This window comes from Strongylocentrotus purpuratus, unplaced genomic scaffold (genome assembly GCF_000002235.5).
Source record: "Strongylocentrotus purpuratus isolate Spur 01 unplaced genomic scaffold, Spur_5.0 spur5_scaffold_2, whole genome shotgun sequence".
Lineage (NCBI taxonomy): Eukaryota > Metazoa > Echinodermata > Echinoidea > Camarodonta > Strongylocentrotidae > Strongylocentrotus > Strongylocentrotus purpuratus.
Window position 1 is genome coordinate 23,174,392 of NW_022145605.1, and position 25,955 is coordinate 23,200,346.

The window sequence follows — 25,955 nt, forward strand, 5'->3', positions numbered from 1 at the left end:
AATATGGAGCTGTAATAGCACTTGGTTGTGTTCTGGTATGCTCCTACATAGGCAGCGGATGTGGCCGTAGAGGGCAGGTCTGTAATTGCTACATCTAACACATTTACTCTTCCAGAGTTGGATCGTTTACGATGTGTTGCGTGCCTAAGTTATCAGAAAGTAATTGAGCTCGAAGACCAGTACTGATAGTGTTTGGGCTTCCCAACAAGTCTCGGAGATGGACATTAAATTCACCAACAAGCAACAGAGACTATGCACAGTATTCAGCCATTTTTCGAAAGGTACCTATCTTAAAATGATTAAATATGGGGCACAGTCATGTTGCAATCTAAATACTATATGGCGTCATTATTAGCACCAGTGCTCTGTTGATACCACGAACATGTAGTTTATGTAACTTAAAGCCCCACTGTACTTCTTGTAGCTACTTGCTACTATATAAAACAATTCATAATCGGTGACCGTTGATCCCCCATGATCATCTTTTTTATGTTAATTGAGAGCTAAGTTGATGAGATAGCCGTCTGTCAGTGACCACGCTGTGTGGTATAATCCCTCCTGGCTAAACTAGTACAGATGGGCTTTAATTGGGATGTCTGCTTGGATCATGATGTACAGCGATTCCGTCAGAGCACTGAGTGGCAAATCCTTGATAATATACATTAATTCAGTGTCGGCGATCGAACCCATGACCTTTGAATTTGAGTTCAAAGGCTTAAACCTCTCGTTTACGACACCTCGTACTACTACTTCTACTACTACTACTACTACTACTACTTCTAATTGTACTACTACTGCTACTACTTCTACTACTACTGCAACTAATGAAAAATACATTGGTAATCACTGGTACTGGTATGCAGTGCACTGCACATCAATGCAACACTCTTTACAAAAAGAATAGTGCACAGCCGGACAATTAGAGAACTATACTTTGCAACTTATTCCTTTTACCTTCCCTCTTGCACAATCCATGACTGCAATATATTATCGAATCGGGTATTATTTTAAAGAGAAATAAAGAATATGTTTAATCATTTTAAATATAGCAATTAATATGCCATGTTAAGAGAGAGGTATAATCGATCAAACTCGAGTTTCTAAAGTTTTTAGAAGGGGAGGGGTGTATGTTTATTTCACATACTGCTATATGTCCATGTTGTGCCAAAATAGGTTATAGATATGCGGTGGATCTCCTTGCTGAGTACATACTAAATAGCACGGTAACTTTGTGGACAGATTATGTATTCCACATATCGTGCGAATGAGTGTAGCGAATCACCAATGCATGGCATCGATTCAATAGATCTCAATCTGAACAATACGCGTCTGTCGTATTGGGGAACTTATGGGGAAAAGTGCACAAACCTTTTTACATTTATTTTTGATATTAAGCTTCCTCTTTTCAGTTCAGTGCCTCTGATTTTACAACGCACATTTATTGCTGTGTGTTGCGGTGTGTTATGATACCGTGCTTCGCTTTGGGGTGGTAGACTGTTATGCTCTCGGTGCCGTTTTGGAGAACCGTGCATGCTGTGGAATGCAAACTGTATCACATATCACATCGGGAAGCATATAGGGAACTATGCACAAAAAGGCTGCATGATAAAGTCTGACAGCTGAACGCGGATTTTTGCAGAAACAAGGAAGTTCTAAAACTTATCGCCTCAGAAGTAAACTTGATCATTGATCATCAAGGGGAATGCTTTTTTAGCTACACGTATGCAGTGCATGCTTTGGGTTTGGACAATGTACTACTCTTGACTAGATCTTCTACTAGAGCCATGTGTGCATCCAACCCTTCCGTAATTCGTCATAGGCAATAGCTGTGACATTCAATGGAATCAAATTGACTTGTGTGCTGAACAGGCTTCATTAACGATTGAGTCCAAACAACGAACTAATCTTACAAATTGATCATATAGTGGTGGAATGGAATAAAAGCGTGTAATTGAACACTTTCGAGAACTACTCTGTCATTCAAAATGTGTCAATGATGAAACATAAGACGAGCAACAGGTGAAACTAGGGTCACACACTGTTCTTATTAACTGGCTAGAAGAAAGGAGGTGAGTACTTTGCCTTTATCTTGACCCTTTAATATTATTATTTACTTAGCCGGGACACACAATCAAATCATTCTGAGTAGTCCAGTATTATTATAGATATATCTCTAATTTAAGAGTTTATTATAGCCCTTAAAATTCTATATAAAATATGAAAATATAAAGAATTGTGGACTTTGGTGGTAGATAACAAACTATTAACAATGTAATATAGCTTCACACAGTAACAATACTCGTATTATAGATTACGATGTGTAAACATGTGCATTCATCTCAGTCCCTTACAAAATATGTTTAAGAACAACTTCCCTGATATAATTTTATTTTTATCTGTACTAGTTTACAGGAGGGATTATACCGCCCTGCAAGGTCACTGTACAGGTGGTTATCTCTTCAACTCAGCTCTCAGTTAACATAAGAAAAAGAGGATCATGAGGGACCAATGGTCACCGATTAGGCATTGTTTGTTATATAGAGGGCGCAAGTAGCTACAAGTAGTGCAGTGTGCCTTTAAGCTCAAATATCCGTCTCTGTCTAATGTTGGTTGTCTTGGCACCGGTTTCTCACGAAGGTCTCGGCTAATTGGGTTTAATTCTTGGCTGAACTGGGGTATCTCTCCGATACCTTGGGTATCTGGGCTTGAAGAGTGTGTCACTGGTAGAGGGGCTACCTGACCTGGTATGAGGGCTGTATAAAAACAATGCCAACCGAAGTATAATACAATGCTCCTATTACAATAAAACAATTGTATGGATAAATTCAATCGTTTTTACCATTTTCCTTTTTACTGTCTCACCTTTCAAAATATCATATTTGGTAAAGGGCTGTGTAGTTTCTAGTATGAATTTTAAAGAAGGAAGTACGTCGTAAATCGTGCCGAAGTGCGCATTCCACCACCATAAATACCTGTATTACATTTATATGCATTATATATTCACGTATCAACAAAGTCAGGACGGATGCATACGCACACTCATTCTTCCCAAAGACAGTTAATGACTATAACAGTCTTTCTCCCTCAATTGTAGCCCAACTTTCCTTAAATACTTTGAAATCTGCGCTTAAAACTAACCTAAAACCAGCACATTAAGTTGGTGGCCGTACACAACGACACACCTCTAGTTTAAACACCTTTACGGCGTCTCTTGGATGAATCATACCAAGTACCAAGTATTACGAGAGGTTCCTGTTGGTCTTGCACAATAATGCACACAACAATATATCGAAAACTCAATGGAATCCATGGTTATATAATTATGTGAGTTACTTTCTGAACATTTTATACATGGAATTATCGATAATGAAGTAAGTCTTAAACTAATCTATTGACCCTAGCAAAGTAAACACTAATATTAACACTCACGTTATCTCGATTAAGTAAGTGCAGGGCAGCGGTAATAGCCTACAGCGATATTGAGCGTATTGGCTCTGAATCTTGATCGTTAAAAACGATGATATATTGGGTCCAATTCTCGCCTATCTTACTCACATAAAAAAACTGTCATACTTAAGCTGACTGCCTGCCCCCCCCCCAAAAAAAAACCGTCCTTCGTTTATCAAAATCATAGGTTTAGTGAATGGATGTGGTTCAAGTAAGGGAATGCGGATGTGCAGGATACAATTCAAGTACAGGATGCGGATGTGCAGGATACGGTTCAAAATTAGGCACGTCTGTTGAGGTCTTAAAGTGTAACATGGTCTTAAAGTGTAACACGACTCCCTAGCTCCTGAAAAAATAGTCCCTGTGTTGAACATGCGTACGTGGAGCTCGCAGACGCACTTTGTACTTTGAAACCTAGCTAGCTAGCACATCAAACAGCTGCATTACTATCCTGGCCAGTGTATTAGAAACTCTTTTTAGGCCTACGTTTGTCAAGAGACGAGGACCCTTTTCTCTTTCTATATAATTCCTTTTTGTTTATAATGACTTGTTTTCGTTTTTCACACTCAGGCAAATTTACAGGACCTATTATTTTAGGATCTGTGTTTTTCCTACTTTTTCCTTGCTTGTCAGCACCTCGCATCCTTACTGAAGTCATTCCCTGGGCCCTGCTTATTATTCCTACTTTTATCTATAATTTTTTTTTTACGCAAACCAATTCTCTTCCATCCCCTTCGTCTTCTTATCAATTTTATACCTTATATAGCAAAGATTTCGTTATATCACTGCTTTGCACAGCACTTGAAACACCGTCCTTTGCCATTTGCATTTTGTTTCATTCTTTCTACCTAATATTCTTCTCTTAATCGGTTTGCTGTACGTTTGCATTATCAGGTACTCCCAAATGTATGCATTTTGCTTGAACATCTACTTAATTGTCAGCGCTCACAAGGCATTAACATTTGTTTATCTTGGAGCACTGGCCAGTTCTGTTTAAAATATATTCATATTTCTTTATGTATGTTTTAGTGTATACTGATGTTTTTTTGTATTCAGAACTGGAAATGAATAAAAGAAATAAAATAAAAAGAATAGTTTCCCTTCTTCTGTGGTCTTCCTTTCATTCATATTATTTCTTTTCCTTTCATTTCATTTTTTCTTTAATAAAACATTTCATGTTTCTTTTTTTTTCGTAGTTCGTTTTTCCCATATTCTTTATTTCTTCCATTATTTTTTTTAAAATAATTATGTGTCTTCGTTTTTATATAACTCTTTTTACTTTCTTTCTATTCTTCCTTTTCTTTTCTATCTCATTTTCCCTCCTATATTGGCAACGTTTTGTGTATGGGATAAACAAAAAATACCTACTCATGGAACTATGTGCTCTGATTGGTCTTTATTCCCCTCTTTTTTAAGATGTTGAATTATTGCTGCCAACTAGCTAGTTAGCCCAATTTAAGCCTCGGTCACAAATGCCATTACGAACGATTTTCAGACAATGGAAATTCGAGAAGACAATGGAAAAACAGGGAGATTCGTACGAAATTATCGTTCGTACGAACCATTTGTGACCGTAGCATAAGCGAGAGCGAGCATTACACATACAATCATGTACAGCTAGCTAGCTACAGCTGTGCGTACGCGCCGCGCGCACGCAGCGACTATTTTTTCAGGAGCTAGGGAGTCGTGTTAAACTTTAAGACCATGTTACACTTTAAGACCTCAACACACGTCAACCAATAATTAACTCAGAACACGAAACAATCGATTCAAAACAATAGCACCACGCATGTGAATTATTGGATACTTACTCCCCGGGCATCCACCCCCGGAAAACCACCCCCAGTTAACCACCCCCAGTCAACTATCTCTAAGGACAAGTACCTCCTAGGAAAACTACCCACTAGGGAAACCACCCCTAGGACAATCCCCCAGGCAACTACCCCCGCACAAGTACCCCCTACGACAATCATACCCCCAGTAAGCTATCCTTAGGTAGTTGTCTGGGGGTAGTTTTTCGGGGGTAGTTGTCCCGGGGGTAGTCGTCCCGGGGGTAGTCGTCCTAGATGGTAGTTGCCCTAGGGGTATAGTAGTCCTGGGGGTAGTTATCCGGGGGTGGATGTCCAGGGGGTAGGTGTCCGTATACGGTATCCTTAAGACGGTATCCTTAAAACATTAAAACAAATTGGGAGTATAACCTTGGTATTTTTGTGACATTGATAATACTAACAATACCAGTAGTATTAAGAAAACACCTTTTCTTGTAATAAACGACGTTGTCATATACCATATTTCTCTCCTTCTCTCTTACTCTCTCTATATCAGTTTAATCATCAGTTTCCGATCGATTTAACAATAAATTTACAGTATAACATCGGCCGCAAAGCGACAAATTAGACTTGACAAAATATATTTTTTACACCAATCCTGTTAAATAACATCAAACAAGCAACTGAACATAGACACTTAAAAACTTTTGGTAAAATGAAAAATTGTCTCACAAAACGATTTGCTTTAAGATTTGCTTTTGCTATACATCCATCCATTTCACAATAAGTTGTAACACTGACATAACTTTTTTCAAACAGTGGTAGCTAACTTTTGCATTTGGATGAATAGATTTGTTTTCTTACAATAGCTGAATATTTTTTTCTGAATAGCTCAGCCGAACATACACTACGTGCATGTTCTATAATATTAACATTATTTATTCACATAATTGCGACGTAATAAATATTTTCATATATGCATTACAGTTGAACTAGGTTAATGATGTATGTTTAGTTTGCAAACAAGTTTTCGTTTTTGCCACGTCTATTATTGCTGTGTTATATCTTTCTAAATGTACTATGGAATTTTAGTTTGACTGTTCTGTATAAACGTTATGTTCATGTTTATTCAGGACCTCATGGAAAACCACTACTTATATGTGAATGGGCTACCCTGACACAAGATTAGAAATAAATAAATAAATATAATACAATGAAATCGTTGTATTGACCTCCAATTAAGCCAGGTCACGACAATTCATAGAATAAACGCAATGTCATCTGGAATCATACTTGAGTTTGTTAAGAAAAACTCATGGGAACTTCCTTTTGAAGTATTCATTTTAATTAAACAAATAACAAACAAAAACACCACCAATATCAACAACAACGAAAAAGGGACTCGCTCTGTGAGCCCCTGGAACGACACTCAACGGGAATGTGAATGACCGCCCTCCATAAGGGACTTTACACAATCCCATTCATATATTTTAAATCAAAACCAGTTCCCATATCTTTACTTATCACATGCACCATCAATCATCATTATTTATGACTGTAGCGAGAAGGAGTGAAATGGAGAGGCGTACAGAGATATAAAAACGAAGGGAAAAATATCAGCAAACTACATGTTGTTCATAATTATCTGCAAACATTCCATTTTAATGGAAATGTTGTTCCTTTTCCCCGTTTGATAGTGCCTATTATTGCAATACAGGCGTGTGCGACTTAGCAGGAAAAAGGAAGATGTGGTTTAACATGAAATATTATTTGTGTGTCCACCCAAACAATACGTGTCAGTGCTCAATATGAATTTGATGTATCTAAACAAAATATGGTGTAATCTTACAGTCAATTTCTTACAACATCTTTCGGAATTTTAGTTGTCTACTTTGCATACTCTTTAAAGCGAGATGAAGATTTTACTCAATGATTGAGTGAAACATAGCATAGGCTAAAAAATAAGGTATATTCAGGCGCGTACGCAGGGGGGGGGGGGTTTGGGGGGTTAAACCCCCCCCCCTTTGGAAATTTTTTGTGTGTAAACCCCCCTAAAAAAAAACCTAAACCCCCCCCCCCCCCTGCGTACGGTGCATACATTTATCTCGAAGAGAAATTTAAAACTTAGAAACATCAAAGACTTTAATAGTAATTGCAAGAAGAAGAAAAACAAGATGTTGATAAATTCCAAATATAGTAACAGTTAGCTCTCTAAAAAAATAGCATTCCAAGTAAACTTTGCCATTTCAAATGACTAAATAACAAGGCTCACCTAAAACTAGGGATGCAAGAGAAGCCACGGGTGATTGTTTGATTTGTCCCCCCCCCCCACACACACACACCACTTTGACATTGTTGAGGGTTTCGTAAATCCCAATAACGGGCTTCAATTCACATAGTATTTACTTAAGTTTCCTGCTTTCATAAACGCCCAGCCTTTTGTTAGTTTTGAGAAAGAGGGACCTAGAGACATAACAACAAAAAAAAAGGGGGGGGGGGTGGGTGAGATATAGATCAAAACAAATAGCACAAAATCATAATTGAGCTCGCTTTGCGGCTTGTTTTCATGTAATAATATGGCAATCTCCACATTGATATATAAGAACGGATATCTAAGGAAAGAAAGAGATAAAGAAAACGAGAACGAGAGAGCAAAAGTGGGAGAGAAGGAGGGAGAGAGAGAGAGGGAAGGGAAGTGTGCGGGTAAAAGATAGACGATTTTTTTTTGGTGCTAAATCATTATCATTTAGTACTTTATGCGCCTCGTCTGGCGCAAACCTTTTGTGGGAAAAAAGGGAAATAAAGAGACAAAGAGATAAAGAAAAAATAAAAGAGAAAGAGAGAGACACACACATCCTGCACTAAATCGTTATCAGTGTGTCCCCTGTGGGATTTTACTAGTACCCATTTGTCTACCTGTTATAAATGGAATAACATTCCGACACGGGGTGCATCAAACTGTATAATTCTTTATTCTCCTATAAATAGAATCAAAACACGATCATATTTACCGTGGACCTTGAATCATGTAGTCTTAATCATATGACGAATGAGATAATAATATGACATTCACACCAGAGGAAGTTAATACGATGTTTTTGCTAAACCAGGAAGCTGTACAGTATGTCATTAAAGGCACACTGTCCTACTTGTAGCTACTTGCTCCCTCTATATAGAAAACTTCCCAAATTGGTGCCTGTTGGTCCCCCATGATCCTCTTTTTCTTATGTTAAATGAGAGCTGAGTTAATGAGATAACTACCTGTCACAGTGACCTCGTTGGCTCGCTGTGTGGTCTAATCCCTTCTAGCTGCAGTAGTAACGCCTACCTTTAAAACAAAGTAAACTCGAAAACGAACGGATATTGCGAACAAACTATGAGCTGTATGAATATTATTAGCGAACAAAAAGTACAATATGCTTTTAATATGAGGCACTGATGACATTAATCTATATATACTGTCCACAAAGAAACATTAGCAATTCAAAATCTTTTTGTTTCAGTGTGACACAGTGAACATGTTTCAAAACGTTAGTATCATACGCGGACATTGACCTGACCTGACCTGACCTGAACATGACACGAATGAAACATAAACTGTAAAGCTGAATGGGAGGGGGGGGGGGGGGTATTGTTAAGTGAATCTTTTAATAATGAGGTTATTGCCCTCTTGAATGTACATGTATCTGTAATTAGTTATGATCAGTGATTTTAGCATTTTGCAGGAATGCAACTTTTTTTTAGAGAGAGATAAATAAGCAGACAAAACGGTAATTAATTCACTAAACCATGGCTTGGATTAATCTTGTCAGCTAAAAGCTTGTTTCAAAGCCAAGAAGTATAAAAGAACTACAGGAACAAACAAATATACCATAACAAGCAAGCGTAAAATATAAATATTGTTGAAAGTAACAAAGTACCGGTCATATTTCAGGAGTACAAACAAAGAGTAGACAATAATAAAACAAGATCCTAACAAAGAGAGAAATGCAATAATAAAATGCATAAATGAATGTCGAAAATTAATATATGTCAGTTTTTCCTTTATTGTCCAATGTATTTAAAAAAATCATATTGTCAAGAATGATTAATAATCTGATTGCGGTAAACTGACTTATTGACCTGTTTCTGTAGATATTTTGTTGTAAGGACGATTCATTATGATTTGCATTAAAGGGCTCTATTATTATGCCTTTTCGATCTCAAGTGTGAGAAGTAGTACTATAGTCTCTTTTCGATCCCTTACCTTTGCTTATTGAACCCATATCGATCATTAATACTTTTTACTATATTATTTATATTATTTGTTTTACAAAGTATTAAAGGCATTTGTTGATGGCCTTGTACTTCACCTTTTGAAATGCGCAAACGTCACAATGACGTCATCCTAACACGATTTCCTTGGGGCCTGAGCTCGAAAGTGCTAACGTCATATTCGCTCGTCGTCGCGTCTACTGGTTCCTAAAATGACAGAGCTAGCGCTTAAAGACCGTTAATACTACTGGGCCAGACGGGATTAGACCACACAGCGAGGGCAATGACACATAGCTATCTCATTCACTCAGCTCTCAACTAACATAAGAAAAAGAGGATTATGGGGGACCAACAGGCACCGATTGGGGAAGTTTTCTATATAGAGGGAGCAAGTAGCTACAAGTATGACAGTGGGGCTTTAAGGTTCACCTCGAAATCACTGAAGCAACGGGCTGGAGCAGGCTAGCTCGGTGTGTTTAGTGTGGTGTGAATATCAAACAATGTATGACGTCACGTCTATATCGTGAAAGGTTTGAAATATCGCCCCTTACTCGTGTTGCTTTTGTTTGAGAAGATTTTCGTGGTACCGATATCTCTTGGCAAGTCATTAATCTACATTTGCCAAAATCCACCCTGGTGAAATAAATTGGTACCCGGTCGGAAAAAATCCTTGATTGCTTGAACGTCTCTTTATTGTAGCTCAGCTAAAGTCGGGGCAATATTACGAATTAACAGGGCCCTCGGGGAGAACAGTATTATTACCGACGATGCTACTCTATTACTACTACTATTAATTCCTTTCTATCTCTTTGAAATATCTATTTCTGTGTACTCAGACTCCTTTGTATTTGCACATTGCTTAAATTCAAAAAAGGGTTTGCTTTATGCTTCCTGGTGTGTATTCAAACGGTGTGAATACCATACGCATGTTTTCGGTTTTGTTTATATAGCGCTAGAACGAGACCACAAAGGTCAAGGTTTTATATATCTGATTTGGCTTTTTTTTTTTTACCACTAAATACGTACATGGTTCTCCAAAGGGAAATCCCCATCTTTTGGTTATCCTAGATTTGTGAAATTGAATAGAATCTTTGTCTGGGGTTTCGAGTTTGACAAAAAAGAGGCATATGTATTGTAAAGACATTTATTAGGGTAAATTATTTTAACATGGATTGAATAGAACTTTGTATGATAAAGGAGGGTATGTGTGTGTGCGGTGTTTGGATAAGCGTGGGCGTTTGTGTACATTTTCGTATCTAGTCTAAACAATATTCATTGAGTTATTATTCCATGATTCTAATGCCTGAACGAATCCCGTACCGCGCGTCAAATCTGCCAAGTAAATAACACGTACTCAACGCTAAATCGGAGACAATACTTTCATATACAATGGGTATATTTGCGAGCATCGGGCTCTGTGTATGATTCGTGAAAGGGAGGGCAAATAAAGATGACAGAACTATTTGTAAACAAAAGAATTTGGACCAATGTTTGTTCAAACATGTATAACTAGTAGCGGAGCGTGGATCGAGCAATTGGAGGGGGGGGGGGGTGTGTGTGCTTGTACGTGTCATGATTGTGGGCGGGTCAAAGATGATAACAAAGTGGGTAGTATCATATTTACTACAGGTTTGCTTCCTGCCCCATCCTCACCCCGCCCCTCCTCAAAGCGCTACTAGTCTGGGTGCCTCGATATGAGGAGGGAGGGGCACATGCCTAGATAAGCTACTTTACTGCATCTAGCCATGGTCCCATTTTTCATTAATGACTCATCATATTGTTGACTTTCCGGAAACTAAATAACAAAGTTGTATCTACCCTTCGTTACAAATATGCTACGTTTATGTTTTTGCTGCTGATTTTGTTGTTCTGACTTTCTTGTTATCGTTCTCCTTGTTAGTTTGAACATATTTGTGGCTTACACCTAGTAAATAAGATCGATTGATCGATCTGTAATTGAAAAACAAGTCAGAACAGATCTTGGAACCAGCGGTATTTGAACCTGTCATCTACTGTTTGCCAGGCAGCGACTCTACCACCAGGCCATCACTGGTCCATGGCACAGTCACGATGAACTAGAGGCAAATACCCAAGCTCTCCTGATTCATTCTGACTTATTAATATTCATTAGTCCGCCATAGGACAATAACTTTTTTTTTATAAATGTAATGCTTCCTGGGAGAAATTTCAATAGTTTGAACGTTCAAACTATTGAAATTTCTCCCAGGAAGCATTACCATTATATAAAAAAAAGTTATCCTTGTTGTTGTTCATGTTGTTCTTATTCTTGTCAATATGGTTATTATTAGTAGTAGTAATATTTTAATTGTTATTATTGTTACTATATTAATCATTATCAATTGTTGATGTCGTTGTTGTTGGTTTAAGTTGCCCTTGACTATGAATCATTGTAATTGGTGTTATTATTGTTACTAATTGTTGTTGTCGTTGTTGTTGGTTTAGGTTACCCTTGACTATGAATCATTGTAATTGGTATTATTATTGTTACTAATTGTTGTTGTCGTTGTTGTTGGTTTAGGTTGCCCTTGACTCTGAATCATTGTAATTGGTATTATTATTGTTACTAATTGTTGTTGTCGTTGGTGTTGGTTTAGGTTGCCCTTGACTCTGAATCATTGTAATTGGTATTATTATTGTTACTAATTGTTGTTGTCGTTGGTGTTGGTTTAGGTTGCCCTTGACTATGTTTATTGTTATGAGAGAACCCACATGAGACTTGAATACAACAATGATCCATTTGGACTTAATTCAGAATTCGTTTAATTTCATTTCTTACACAGGTCGTCCGAATCATCATGGCCGGGCCTGATAGCCTTCGAAATCTGTCTAACCTTGACATCATTAGGCTTACCAAGGACATTGACAGAGACGAGTACTACCGACTCGGTGGGGTTTTAGGATTCGGCGAAGACATCCTGGACCATCTTTGGGATCCGGCGCAGAAGGGCAGTGCCTTGAAGGTGGTGCTCCTATGGAGGGATGGTCTTGAACCGGAAGTCGACCAAAGAGCCATCCTGGGGGAAAAGCTGTCTCAAGCAGGGCTGGACGATAAGTGGGAATATCTATTGAGTGGTAAGATCTACCTTCGACCCGTTGACTACTGAATCCATGTATTACCATAGGCTTAATACAGGAGCCATCTGGTTCCGGGAGGCGTTGGGTTTAAGATTTCGGTTGATTTCATCGCCTCTGTGTACAGTCGCTAGTTTGCAACACGTGCAATTTTGCACAACAACAATAGCCAACAACTGCCGACATAATTGCTTTGTGCAACCGAATTACTTCGCAAATTCAGCAATCTTCCTTGATTATCTCCATGACAACCATTTAGACACTGACACACATGAATCTTGCACTGGAAACAGTTAGATAATATTACAGATTTTGGTATAATTATGTAACTATAAATACATTTAATGGAATTTATAGAAATTTAAATTTTAATAATATTTGTGTCTATTCAGATCATCGTAATCAAGATTTAAGAAGTATATGTTTTTATATAAAATACCATTCTTTCGAAATGGGGTCGTAGTCAGGTCTTAAGCAGTGGAATGAAAACGTCCACAATGGCATATTAGTGAAGTAATTGCGACATAGATTAGTCAACAAATAGCTCCACAAAAAAGTATACGTCAATGATATATTAACATTTAATTTGTCATCAAGCATGAGCTAGCTTTATAACAATGTAAGAATAATATGTAAATATATATTTATCAGGCCCATCATGCTTTACAACCCCACCTTCTCTCTCTCTCTCTCTCTCTCTCTCTCTCTCTCTCTTTCTCTATCTCTCTCTCTCTCTTTCTCTCTCTCTTTCTCTTGCCCTTTGTTTATCTGTCTCATCCCTTTTCCCTTTCACCATGCGTCTCTTCCTTCCCTTAATTAATCATTTTGTTTTTCTATATTTCGTTTGTCTATTCCAACGTCTCTTTCTCAACTGTTTAATTCCTTTTCTTTCACCCTCTCTCTTTCTCTCTCTTTGTCTCTCGCTGTCTCTCTTTCTCTCTCTTTGTCTCTCACTGTCTCTTTTTCTCTCTATCTTTCTTTGTGTCTCTCTTTCTGTCTCTATTTCTTTTTCTCTCTGCCTCTCTTTCTACCTCTCTTTATTTATGTCTATCTTTCTCTCTCTCTGTTCTATCCTCTCTCTTTTTCCTCCCTCTCTCTCCCTCCCTCTCTCTCTCTCTCTCTCTCTCTCTCTCTCTCTATGTCTTACTATCAGTCATTCCCCTCTACTCCGTACATGGCATATATCCACTTGTTAACGTCAGTCCGAGCATTCCAGAGTTGCGTTATCTTTTTACGTTCAGGTCTACCTGCGTCACCTGTTGCCAGCAAGTCAGCTAACTCCACACGTCTAAAAGGGTCCAATGCCCCTGTGCTACCAATGAAACAATCCAAACAGGGAAACAACGGGCTCCACCCATCCGCAGTTACTGAAAGAAGTGATATGATTGCGGATTCGAGACCGGACGAACACAATGGAAAAGACGATGCCCTCCCCATTCTTCTAGGTATCACCGACGACAGTGATGATTCGGATGGTGAGAACTACATCAATGTGTCAAACGAAACTCTTCGAAAAGGATCAGCTAGTATTGCTTCGGTTTGTTCAAAGCCTAGATTGCCGTCCCATAGCTCTGAAGAAATCAATATCCCAGAGGAACGCCAAAGTTGCTTAATGGAATCCCAACCCGTCGTACCACCTTCCAAAGTTAGCGCTGATAGCACTACATGGGTTAATGATGACCAGTTCCAGAGCCAGCATGACAGTGGGGACAAGGAAGCAGTCAAGCAGTCAGAAACAGAGCAAGACCATGATCTTCAAAAGTCTTCTACGTTTAACGAGAACTTGTCGATAGCTAACTCGAAATCAGATCCCGCAGAGACTTTGAGACCTGTTCACGCAAAACCGAAAATACCTGTCAAACCTTCTCGTGGAGCCATAGACCCAATGGTGTTACGTCAGCCAGTTGTGAATGAAAAGCCTAATCAACCCGATGACCCGCAGAACAATTCGGAAGCTCTACAAAATACCCCCATCAAGGATGACAAAGCCCAACCATCTTCATCGCAGCCCAACACCACGCTGCTAAATGATGAAGACGTCTCAATGAATGTCCCAAGCACAGACAATACTGACGGACATAAGGAAGCAGATATTGCTCCTTTGGTGAGTTCAGATACTATGAAATTACAGGGCAAACTGTCAACATCAGTCAAGGACTCTTATCTACTCCAAACTCCAGTAACTCAAGCAAGTACCATTCAAGACGACCCAAGATCCGAGGTAGGGAACGGACACCAAGAGCCCTCTTACGCATCAACAACAGCTCAATTGAATTCCCAGGGACCTCCTGTCGCTCCATATCAAACAAGATCACCAGTAGGTCCTAGTATATCGTCTTCTCCGCAGGTTCCGTCTATAAAGCATGTTCCTGTCACGCACTCGTCATCGGTAACGGCAAACAGACTGACGCAGCTACCAGGAACTCTGCCTAAATCATTGTCGCAAAAGGGGGCGCACGACGCTCAGTCTGAACCTGACAGACATTTTCAACGGACTGAGACACTCCCAAACAAGCCAATGGAAACCACTCTAGATCCCAGTATGAACAAACAGAGTAAGATATATGTCTTATATTATAGTTTCCATTTATCCGGACTCTTTAAAAAAGATGAATACAATTGATCCGCATTAAATCGAAGTCCCACAATCACTCACAAATTCTCAAAATCCTATCTCATAAATACAGTGTAGACATCAAGATGCGACCAATTTGTATCAATCGTAGCTGTCAATACGAAGGGGGAAAGGTTTTGGTTTTTGTATTCCAGGAAAGAAAGCAGAAATATGGGGTATTTAAAACCGTTTAGCAGAAATTGAAACGATAATACAAATATAACTTTGGGGAATAGGTTTGGTGCTCGTGTGGAGTGAGGGAATACTTCATTTTATTTTATGCAAGAATGCACGCCAATTCATGTTAAATTTGTTTTTCAAATTAAGATTGAAAATCCTAACCTTTAAAAGACACACTCCCTCAACATTACTGTACCTCTTACTTTTCTTTTATATTTCAAAAATCCTTTCCAACAGTTGCGACATAACATTTGTAGAACAAGTCATTGTTGTTTTGTTATTAACATTTGTCTTTTTCTAATACTTTGATTCATAAAATGCTACATTTTATTTGAATATTTTCTATGGATTACCGTTTTAATTTTCACAAACACATTCCAATAATGAAGAATGTTCGAACTAAAGTATGGATGACAAACTTATTAAATTTAAGTTATTGTTATTCTCCAGAAGGCTCGTCGTTCCTAATACAGCAAGGTCTGAATGAAGACGTTCTTCGAGCATTAGCAGGGGATATAGCGACTGGCGACCAGCTCAGGAAACTTGGGCTTGAACTTGGCTTCAAGGAAGCTGATATCAACGGATTTGAAGCCATGAACCATCGGACAACCGCCCAATCCATGGAAGGTACTTTTGACATGCTGCTGAAATGGAAGTCAACGGTTTCCGGGGAGGACCAGTCATTGCTGTTGAAGCACGCCCTCAGGCGTTCTAATCTCGTGAAAATGGCAGATTCACATCTAAAGACCACTAAGAGACGAAGAGGTGAGACTACATTCATAATTTAATCGTGCCGTCTTTCAAAATGGCTTTTTTTTAGTCTGCGCCCCCTTTTCTTCTTCAAATTTGTTTCCTGCTAGCTCTCTCCCTCTATCTCTCTTTCTTTCTCTCTCGCTCTTTTATTTAATTGTTGCTAATGTTGTGAACAAGTATTAAACCTATCAGAAAGTCATTTTTATTTGTATTGAAGATTAGTATTAAACTATTAAGAATAACCTACCTTTAAAAAATGACTGGTTAAGTATACTTGATAGGGAAATAAGACAGAGCAGCATATAATATTGTATTGGTAACATTCAACCGTCTATCTCCCCTATATAATTGTTTTTCCCCCTCCCTCGACTATTTCTTACTTTCTTGATTTCTCTCTTTCTCCTTTGTAATCTTTATTCCTTTTCCCCTCTTTTCCATGCACCAATCCAGATATCAGGAGCGTTAAAATAGCAAAGAATTTCACAGTTTCAGACTGCCGCGAAAAACTTGAATTCCACTACAGGCTGAAAACCACCGATATCCTCAAGAAACTTGAATTTTCGAATTCAGACAACGATCTTCCCGTCATAGTTGTTCATCGCATCGTTAAGCGTGGAAAGAACATGTACGTGGAGAAGATCCCTCTATTAGAAGGGTCTGTCAATGAGATTTTGAGGACGAGAAAAAATGGTGCTTTGCCGACCAGGATCGTAATATTTGGCCGTGCTGGAATAGGCAAGAGCACGTTGGTGGCTCAGATGGCACAAGAATGGGTTGAACGGGTTCCAGGTTCCCCGCTCCAGGATGTCTCTCTTCTGTTTGTTCTCAAGATGAAGTTCCTCGACAATCATGGTTCTTTGGGACAGGCCATCGTCAACCAACTCCTAAATGATGTCCGAGGATTGACCGCTCAAGGAATCGACCAACTCATTGAAGATAACCAATCCGAGTGTATGGTTGTGCTTGATGGGGTGGAGGAGTTCAGAGGGGAGATTTCTTCGATGAAGTGTGGTCATGTCATGCGTGTTGTCCAAAACATCCAGCTAATGAAGTGCCGTGTCATTGTAACGAGTCATCCTCGACTGGAAGACTACTTCAACAAAGAGGACTTGCCAAACGACTTCCTCAAGATGGAGCTTCAAGGGCTTTCCAAGGTACAGTCGACATCGTTCATACGTTCTTTCTTCAGAGATAATGTGTTGCACACGGCCAATGAGCTGATGGTGTTCCTAGAAATGAACGATGTAATCAACGACCTTTTGGCCACGCCTCTTTTCTGCCTCCTTGCGTGTCATCTCTGGGAATGTAATCTTCTGCAGCTCGTGACGACCGAGTCGGATTTCTATGACAGTGTACATCGCTTCTTCCTCAAACATGGAGAAGAAAAGGCATCCACGTCATCAGGGGATACCGACCTTGAAATGATTGTCCAAGGAATAGGAGAGGTCGCCTTCAACGGTCTCCTTGAAAGCTCCAACAAACGTGCCTTTGGACAAAATGACTTCAAGAAGATTTCGGCAACCCTTCAAAAGGCAATTTCGCTCGGCATCATCTGCAAGACAAGCTATAAGAAGCTCGACGACACCGGCTTTGAATTCTATCATCACAATGCCCAGGAGCACTGCGTGGCAAAGTATTTGTCGAAAGAAGTGAAGTCGAAGATAGCCAAAGGAAAACATTCTCGTCTGGACAAAGCATTGAAGCAGATGGCAAAGAAAGACCTTGCAGATTTCGGCCGGGTGCTCCGGTTTACAGCTGGCCTTGGCAGCCCTTCAACCGGCTTACAAATGATAGAGACAATTCATTCTGATAATAAGGTGCCGCTGGGTGACAAGACTAGGATGATCCTGGACTGCTTGGCAGAGATCCCACAGCTGGACAAACAGACGACGTACGCAGTTGAACGGTGCTTTGCAGGAGGGAATGTCCTGATTAACCTACCAACCATACACACCACGATCGGTTTCTACAAACTCCCTCCATTCGTAAAAGAAAAGGTGAGTTCTTTTCCCCCGCATCTACTCTGTATCACGCATGATTTTAATATGGTTCTTCCATTGGATGAATGTTCCCACTGTCTGCAATACTGGCAAGGACTATTTAACGTTGTAACTGATTTTAAAGAAGCAATATGGGTTAGTCAGTATCTTTTCGGGTATAACCTTCCGCATATACTCAAATCCTATGGGGTATGCATCCACATATTCTACACAACATTTAAGGAAATCATATGAATAACTATTAAAGATGCCTGTATACCATCATGACGTCATTATTGTTGCGACTGACAATAATACAGAGCGAGTAAATGAAACAATTCGAACTTGAAATCGCAGTACAGTTTTTAAAGTACAATACCGAGTTAATGTTGGCTGTTATATGAGCAATCGAATAGGTACATTTGTGAAATGTGCACGATGCTTTTTTTAATCAAATGATGAATGTTTACATCCCAACATGATCCATCGTTTGATTACTGTTTTGTCATATTAACATTTGCAACAAACAGGTCCAAAGTGTAACCATCCAGAGTTCCTGCATGCCCCCACACATCGCCAAGAGGTTGTCGATGGGTCTGCAAGGATATCCAAATCTACTGAAGCTCGAGGTGGCCGATGTACAGAATCCAACATATCCTGTCATCCTACTCCTGCTCAATAAGCTGTCTCTTCATCTCGCTCCCGAGGGCGCCCTCTCAATTATACCCGACCTCAATCAGAGCATCTTTAATGGAGTAAGGATTTCGAATATTCGTTTTTCTTTACCATCTCACTCCTCCTCCTCGTCTTTCTTCTTCTTTTTTTCTCTTTATTCTTCTTCCTCTTTGTCTTCTTTCTCTTCCTCTTCGTCATCTTCATCTTCCTCCTCCTCTTCTGTTTCCTCCCTTTTTCATTTCCTTTCCGTTTGGACCGTTTGAGTTTAGTTTAATATACGGACTAGTTCGAGTCAAAGTGTTTCCACACTGCTCAGTTGGAGCATATCCTTTGCCAAACATCAAACATCATGCCGTGTTAATGTGAACATGGAACACCCATTTTGTCATCAACATGGATATCATAACCCCGACTTTAAGGCTGCTACGGGCATGACATATGACCATCAATGAAAATACCAACAAAAAAAAACATCAAGTAAAAAATACAAATCAAGAGCACATTAATTGTTTTAAGAAGTCTTTAAATTGAGATCAATACATGTCAAACATCATAGTTGTTAATTATTGGTACTATATACTGCTTCATATATTTAGCTTCGGCTTGTCGATCTATCGGACTGCTACCTGTCACCGGAAATGACGGCCGTGCTGTGGACTGCGCTGGCCAAATGCCCAAACATCGAGGTGATGACTGTCAAGAACTCCACGATCCTCAGCCGGGACCTACCGCGCCTCGGGTGCATCGCAGTCCTACAGGCGAGCTTCCGGTCCCCGGTCCTTCCGGAGGATGTGGGTTGGATGAGCAGCATCCTTGGAGACGCGAAGTACTCGACAGAGGTGAGACTGACCATTGGGGACGGAGAAGATGGAACCATACGACGTGCAGGAGTCGGTGTCCAGGAGCACGTCCTGATGGTGGATGACAGAATTGACCTCACTAACGCAACGGGAAATACCATGAAGGTTCTTAACGTGCTACCAGACTCGTACAGAAGGAAGGTAATGCAGACCAGGGGTGTGTTTCACAGAGATTCTAAGTCGAACTTAACTCTAAGTTGGAATTATATATTTTGGAGAGCCATTGTAGCTTTATAATTAAATATATTCAAAAGCAAAAATCGAAGTATTTTAGACTTTTCATGAATTCCAGATCAATAACATGAAATATCCCATGATAATAGAAAATAATAATGATTTGAATCAACATTGTATGCCTTTCAAAATAACTTTTACAAATATTTTCAAGGATGCTAACGGCTTTCCATAAATGTTAAGTCCAACTTAGGATTTCTGTGTAACACTCCCAGTTAGTTATCCGCCAACATCATGAACCCAAACATTTTACGTGCTATCTTGTTTATAGATTTATACTTCATGCTAAAATTCTAAGGAAGTCGGTCGAAAGAATTTAAGATGTATGCGTGTACCATAACAGGATATAGACCACGCTGTATCCATTAAGTTGTGATATCCATTATTTTGTGGTTCCTCTCTTGCACTCTCGCTCTTCTGTACTTTTGTCCTTCTTTTCATAGCACTTTTTCCTATGTTTCTTTCTTTCCAGACACATTATTTACCCTTGATTTAATGAATTTTGTATCGTTATGTTTAATTACAAAAATGTAAACATGTGTTCACATTCTTTTAACTCTCGCTACCCTTCATCCTTATCCTTCAAAATAGTCGTTGTTGTTGCTGTTGGTAGTGCTGCTGCTTTCTTGTGGTGCCATTTATGTCCTTCTTTGTTTTACGTAATACATGTTAAGACGTACCTTGACACCTTTCTCTTAAACACGTATAGGTCAGGACGCTATGCATCAAGAGAACCCGCTTCACCGATGACCTGATCCGCCCCTTGCTCGACTTCGTCCACTCCTTGATTCGCCTGGAGACTTTCTCCACAGAGGACCGCAACATCCCAGAGGAAATCAAACAGCTTCAGGTCTTCAAGGGCACCTTCCAGAGGTAGGATGAGGGGCATTGATGTTTAATCAACCATGGACCCGTTTCACAAAGCCTTTTTTCAATGACAAATGATATAAATCAGTGACAAATCTGCTGATAACCAATCAGAATCAAGGATTTCAGCAGCTTATAACAAAAACTGTCATTTGTCACTGATGATATTAAAGTTTTGTTAAATGGGGCCCTGTTCGTCTACTATTTATTAGTCTATCTCCATATGGTCTACACCCAGCCTTTGTACTATCAATATGGTTTAATAATAATTCCGTGTACTTGTCATTTGGTCTATTGTTTATTCAGTCTTATTACCAGTTAGTCAAATCCCCAGTTTGTCTAACACCCATTTCGTTAACCATCTATTGGGTATAATAGTCATTTGGTGATCATTATTTTGTATGATTAAAAGAATATTTATACCACATGGATAGTAGAAAAAACGGGCACCAGATAAACTGGGAATTAGACCGAATGAAATAAGACATAATGATAAAAAGGCTTGGTGTAGAACAAATGGGAACATAACAATTTGGTAGAAGACGAACTGGTTTTAGATCAAACGTCTAAAAAACCTACGTGGATACTTCCTATAACAGCACGATAAGTAACGAGGGAACCAATAGTGTTATTCCAATACCCCCCCCCCTCCCCCACAACTTTTTGTATCCATATATCGAAGTAGACGATATCAAAATCCATTGCGGAGGAACTTTTCTTTAAAATGTTCTTAAAATTTACTCACCACGAGTGTATTAATATATCGTCTGACTATTATTATATTAATGAAATTTGAACAAAATGTTTATATTAATGTGTTCTGTTTTTGTTTAAGGGAGGGGGTTCACGTCTGATGTCGAAAACTTCCTGATCTTATACATATCGTTGTGTTTTGGGGGGGTCATTCGTTTTCGAACTTTAGCCAATCAATCGGATTTCTAGGAATAAATTGAAGTGCACAAAGATGAATAGGAATAAAAACAAAATAAGGATTAATATGGACGGAAAATATTGCATAAGCACCATGGACCAACGATTTGTTTTTGTTTAGACCAACGAACGAACTTCCAACCATGGGGGAAGATGGGGTTCTCAAGGGGAGTGTTTCTTCCCCTCTACGGGAGGAGGAGTTCGAGCGTCTAAGTAGTGCCTTCGGCGGCCCCACCACCATTCAACAGGTGCACATTATCATCGAGCACGACCGAAGATCGGAGACGAACTTTCAGGAGCTGCTGGATATCACTGGGGACAGCATGGAACTCTGCAATGTGTCTTCGACTTCCATTGAGATCATGAAGATGTTCCCGGCGTCTTTTAGACAAAAGGTAGGAAAACAGTCCCAACGGTTTACATAAGGAACTGATTTTATGATCATCAACAACAATTTTGTCTTTTGATAATACGGAGTTGAGCATAAACTAGTATGGAACTCTGCAATGTGTATTCGGCCACCATGGAGAACCTGAAGATGGTCCCGGCGTCTTTTAGACAAAAGGTAGAAGAACAGTCCTGTCGGCTTACGTAAGAATTAATATGACCATCGATCTTGATAATACGGAGCCCGGCATTAACAGCTTAAAGCAACATAAACGAAAGCGGAATTTAAGTATCGTGTGAGATGATTTCGATGCTCAGCTCTTCATATGAAAACTGTCTTGTGGCATAGTATGACATTTTAAAATAAAAACTGCATTTGTTTTTGTCTTTAAAGATGCACTCTGCACGCATCAAGAACTGCAATCTGTCCGACGATCTTTCACAGCAGCTATCGGAGACACTTCAGTCAATGGATGAACTGGAGATGTTCTTATCTGAGAATAGGTCAGTTTATGCAGATAATAATAACACTAATGATAATAGCAGTAACAATACTTATGGATTCTTCCTTAGTCTGCCCAAATTGATACTCGTACGCTATACATTAACCCAGTTTTATATTGTTGCCCCGAAAGCACTTTTATCAATGAATGAATTCCTTCCAGGTACCCATTTACCTCACCTGAATTTGATAATGCAAATGTAGAGTACTGTCTTGGCAAAGGAAAAAAGGGCCACGGTGAGACCTGAAACACGGACCATGGAATCCATATTCCGGTGACGTGTTCACCACACCGGCTTACCTCCACAATGAATGACTATTTCCAGAAAATGTTATCTGATTCCAATGACCGGGGTAATAGTATATTTGTAAAGCGCTTTATACATTTGTATTAGGCGCTATAAAAAAGCTAACTATTATTATTATTTTTATATTTATATTTCCTATTTTCATGTGTCAACAATTCGATGTACTTGAATAAACAAATGATAGCAGCCAAAACATTATCATGAATCCTTAAATGATAATGTGTTAACTTCATTGTCAATACATATGTTTAGTTCTTCGCACACATTCGTATGTGTGGAACTTCTGTGAAGTGAAGCTTCTGTGCAGTACTTCGTATTCATGTATAGGAGTTTCCTTAAACTTCTCTCACGTTAAGCTACCCTCCCCCACGATAAAGTGAAGATTATCCACTCTTCAGGTATGTTATGTCAAAAGGTATGTTATGTTGTATCTAGTAGGGAGCAACAAGAAACATCCATACATTGTTTTAGTATTTCTGACTCAAAGGGCACATACTGGTATATTTAAAAGGTATTTCAATAATGTTTCCATAATGTAACATTCGTTTACACAATCTAAAGAGAAATCTAGCACACTTTTTGTTATTCATGATGAATATTATGAAGCTCAATTACTTAATTACTAGTGCCCTCGGTCATAAAGCCCTTCATCTAAAGACTGTCACCGTACTCGATCTTGGACGCTTCTCCTCGACCTGCTACGATTGGGAGTGGCTTGACAGCGCGGAGCTGCTCGAAGAACTGCATCTTACCTTTGCATCCTCACTACCACCTACTCCCACCTCGCCCACCACGCCCACATCACCATCCACCCCTAAAGGTGCGACGGCCACACCCTTCCCTGCGATCAGCCCGATCTACGAAGACATTCCGGAGAGGTTGGATCCTTCGGCCGCTGACAAAGTATCAGGGGAGGAGGACTTCCATCTGCAGGTCTCCGTTGGCAGGCTGGTGATGACAAGGATGTCTTCCTGCAGCTTGTCTGTGATGTTGCATCTGCCTAAACATCTGAAAGATGAGGTAATTGTACAACCCTGGGCCCTGTTTCGTAAAACTTGATATCAATAACAAGTTGCAAGCTACTGTTATAAGCTACTGACATCATGGCATCTGATTGGCTAAGAGCAAATTTGTCATAGAAATTTAGCATGTGTTATAAATAAAAAGTTTTATGAAACGGCGCCAAGTTTCGTACACGCATTGAAAAGCCCATAGAGTGATATGAAGAATAGACACGTGTTTGGGTATACGTGAGGCTACAAAAGTGTATGTCAAGAAAAAGTGATCTTAAACTTGTAATCATGAGGCCTGTATGTTAAGTAATCTTAGGAGAGGATTGTAATCCCTGCCATTATTTGATATTTACCCATTGCTATTTTTATGTAGGGAAATCAGAAGAAACAAATAATGACAGAGCTTTGAATTGTTCTCATCTTTCCTAAGGCAAAGCGTTTTGAGAGGGTATGCGGTACTGAAAAGCGCTATTCAAGAAAGAAGTATTATTATAATTAAACTAATTCTTCTTTTGAATTTGATTGTATATGTTTGCACACGCAAGAATTACGGACTAGTGTTTATCTCTCTCTCTCTCTCTCTCTCTCTCTCTCGTTTGTACTACGTCACCAGTTGCGTCATGTACGAGTCCGTTCAACCAAGCTGACTGTTGACGTACTAGACCGCCTCGCCGATGTTCGCCTATCTTTCAAGCACCTCGCGCCACTGTCTCTGCAGGCACTGTACCGAAGACCTGTCAAGTACGGGTGCATATTTCAACCAGGCGCGATAAAGCCCGTCGTGGGACAGTGGGACTGAACGAACATAAACCAGGCACATCGCAATGAATTTCCAGGCCAAATTATGTATGGGTGACCCGACACTTTGCACCTGCGACCTTTTTTTCTGGCATTTATTTCGTAAACGATTGATGGTCAGGGTTTGATTTGCATTTGGGTTTTTAACTTTAGGTTATGTAAGCACTTGGGCCAGAAACAGGTGTAATTTGGTCCACAGATAGTTCGTGTTCCCCATTCTGTCAGTAGGAATTTTACCGAGGAGCAATTGTTGTTGAAGCCTGTGTCGAACACCCGAGTCTATACACTGTATATTTTACTTTGTGTGAATATTAAACCACATTTGTATGCATTATTGCCAAAGTAAATTGTACATAATTCAGCCATTTTGGCTGCGAAGTGCAATTATAATAAAAGCTTTCCAATCAATCCAAAAAAGTCTATGTTTCCATAGAAACTTAGAAACAATTTTGGTATGTGTTAGATTGTATTTAGGTTCTGTACGATAGTTACAACTCCCAAATGATTAAATTCAATTCAAAGTAACTCAAATTGCATTTAAAAGTCTAAATTCAATTTGTACCTGATTTGCTTTAACAGTATCATAAGTTTTATAAATATATATTTAAGAAAGAAGTTTATGCATAATTATGTATAATCATATGGCTATATAATGCAGAGGTTTATTTCATATACATTCAAATGAACGAAATTGTATGACACAAGCAATAATGTATGATGTAGACTTATATGCAGTTTCGCCAGATTTCACGCAACCCTAGCTGGGAATTTCGTTTGTGGACAACTTGGAGGAAAGAAAAAGAAAAAAATGAATGCAGTGTAAACATGTCAGATTACAACCCATAATGCTGCGACATGGGTCCATTGTATACATGTATTGTCAAAACTTGTATTAGTTGTTATATATAATCCTCATCAAAAGGCATCAATAGGAATGCTGTTACTACAAAGATTTGTTTCATTATTCAGTACTCTCGAAAGTCGATTAACTTTAATTGTGTAGACTTAAACTGTATAGTGTATATGATTACATTTATCTTACTCATTCTTAAAGGTGATGGTTTTCAAGTTATTTACTTTCTATGACTTTATACATTTGATTTGCTTTTAGGTCTTTGTTGTATATGCTGAGCTTTAAATAGTACATTATCCATGAGTTTAAAGGGATCGTTTAACAATGTTAAATCTGAGATACACGGCCCTATGTGTTATCAGTGTCTGTGATATGGTGTAGTTTGAAGCCCTAAAATATTGCGCTTCAAAATGATCAAAAAATGCCTCAAAAAAGTAAA

The 25,955-nt window shown here is 39.1% G+C and overlaps 2 protein-coding genes across 2 annotated transcripts; both read left to right on the top strand.

The window, feature by feature from the left end:
* Window positions 1-1,253: 1,253 nt before the first annotated feature.
* LOC115926429 lies at window positions 1,254-22,792 on the top strand. The gene is made up of 11 exons (XM_030991132.1): window positions 1,254-2,069; window positions 12,272-12,563; window positions 13,805-15,118; window positions 15,811-16,122; window positions 16,561-18,107; window positions 18,620-18,844; window positions 19,361-19,765; window positions 20,568-20,731; window positions 21,777-22,050; window positions 22,437-22,546; window positions 22,708-22,792. Exons 2-11 carry the CDS (start codon window positions 12,287-12,289, stop codon window positions 22,790-22,792), a joined length of 4,713 nt encoding a protein of 1,570 aa, XP_030846992.1. The 5' UTR covers window positions 1,254-2,069; window positions 12,272-12,286.
* Window positions 22,793-23,402: 610 nt separating this feature from the next.
* On the top strand, window positions 23,403-24,784 carry LOC115926755. Its single transcript, XM_030992016.1, has 2 exons — window positions 23,403-23,872; window positions 24,479-24,784. The coding sequence occupies exons 1-2, from the start codon at window positions 23,441-23,443 to the stop codon at window positions 24,662-24,664; spliced, it is 618 nt and encodes a 205-aa protein (XP_030847876.1). The 5' UTR covers window positions 23,403-23,440; the 3' UTR covers window positions 24,665-24,784.
* The last annotated feature ends 1,171 nt before the right edge of the window (window positions 24,785-25,955 follow it).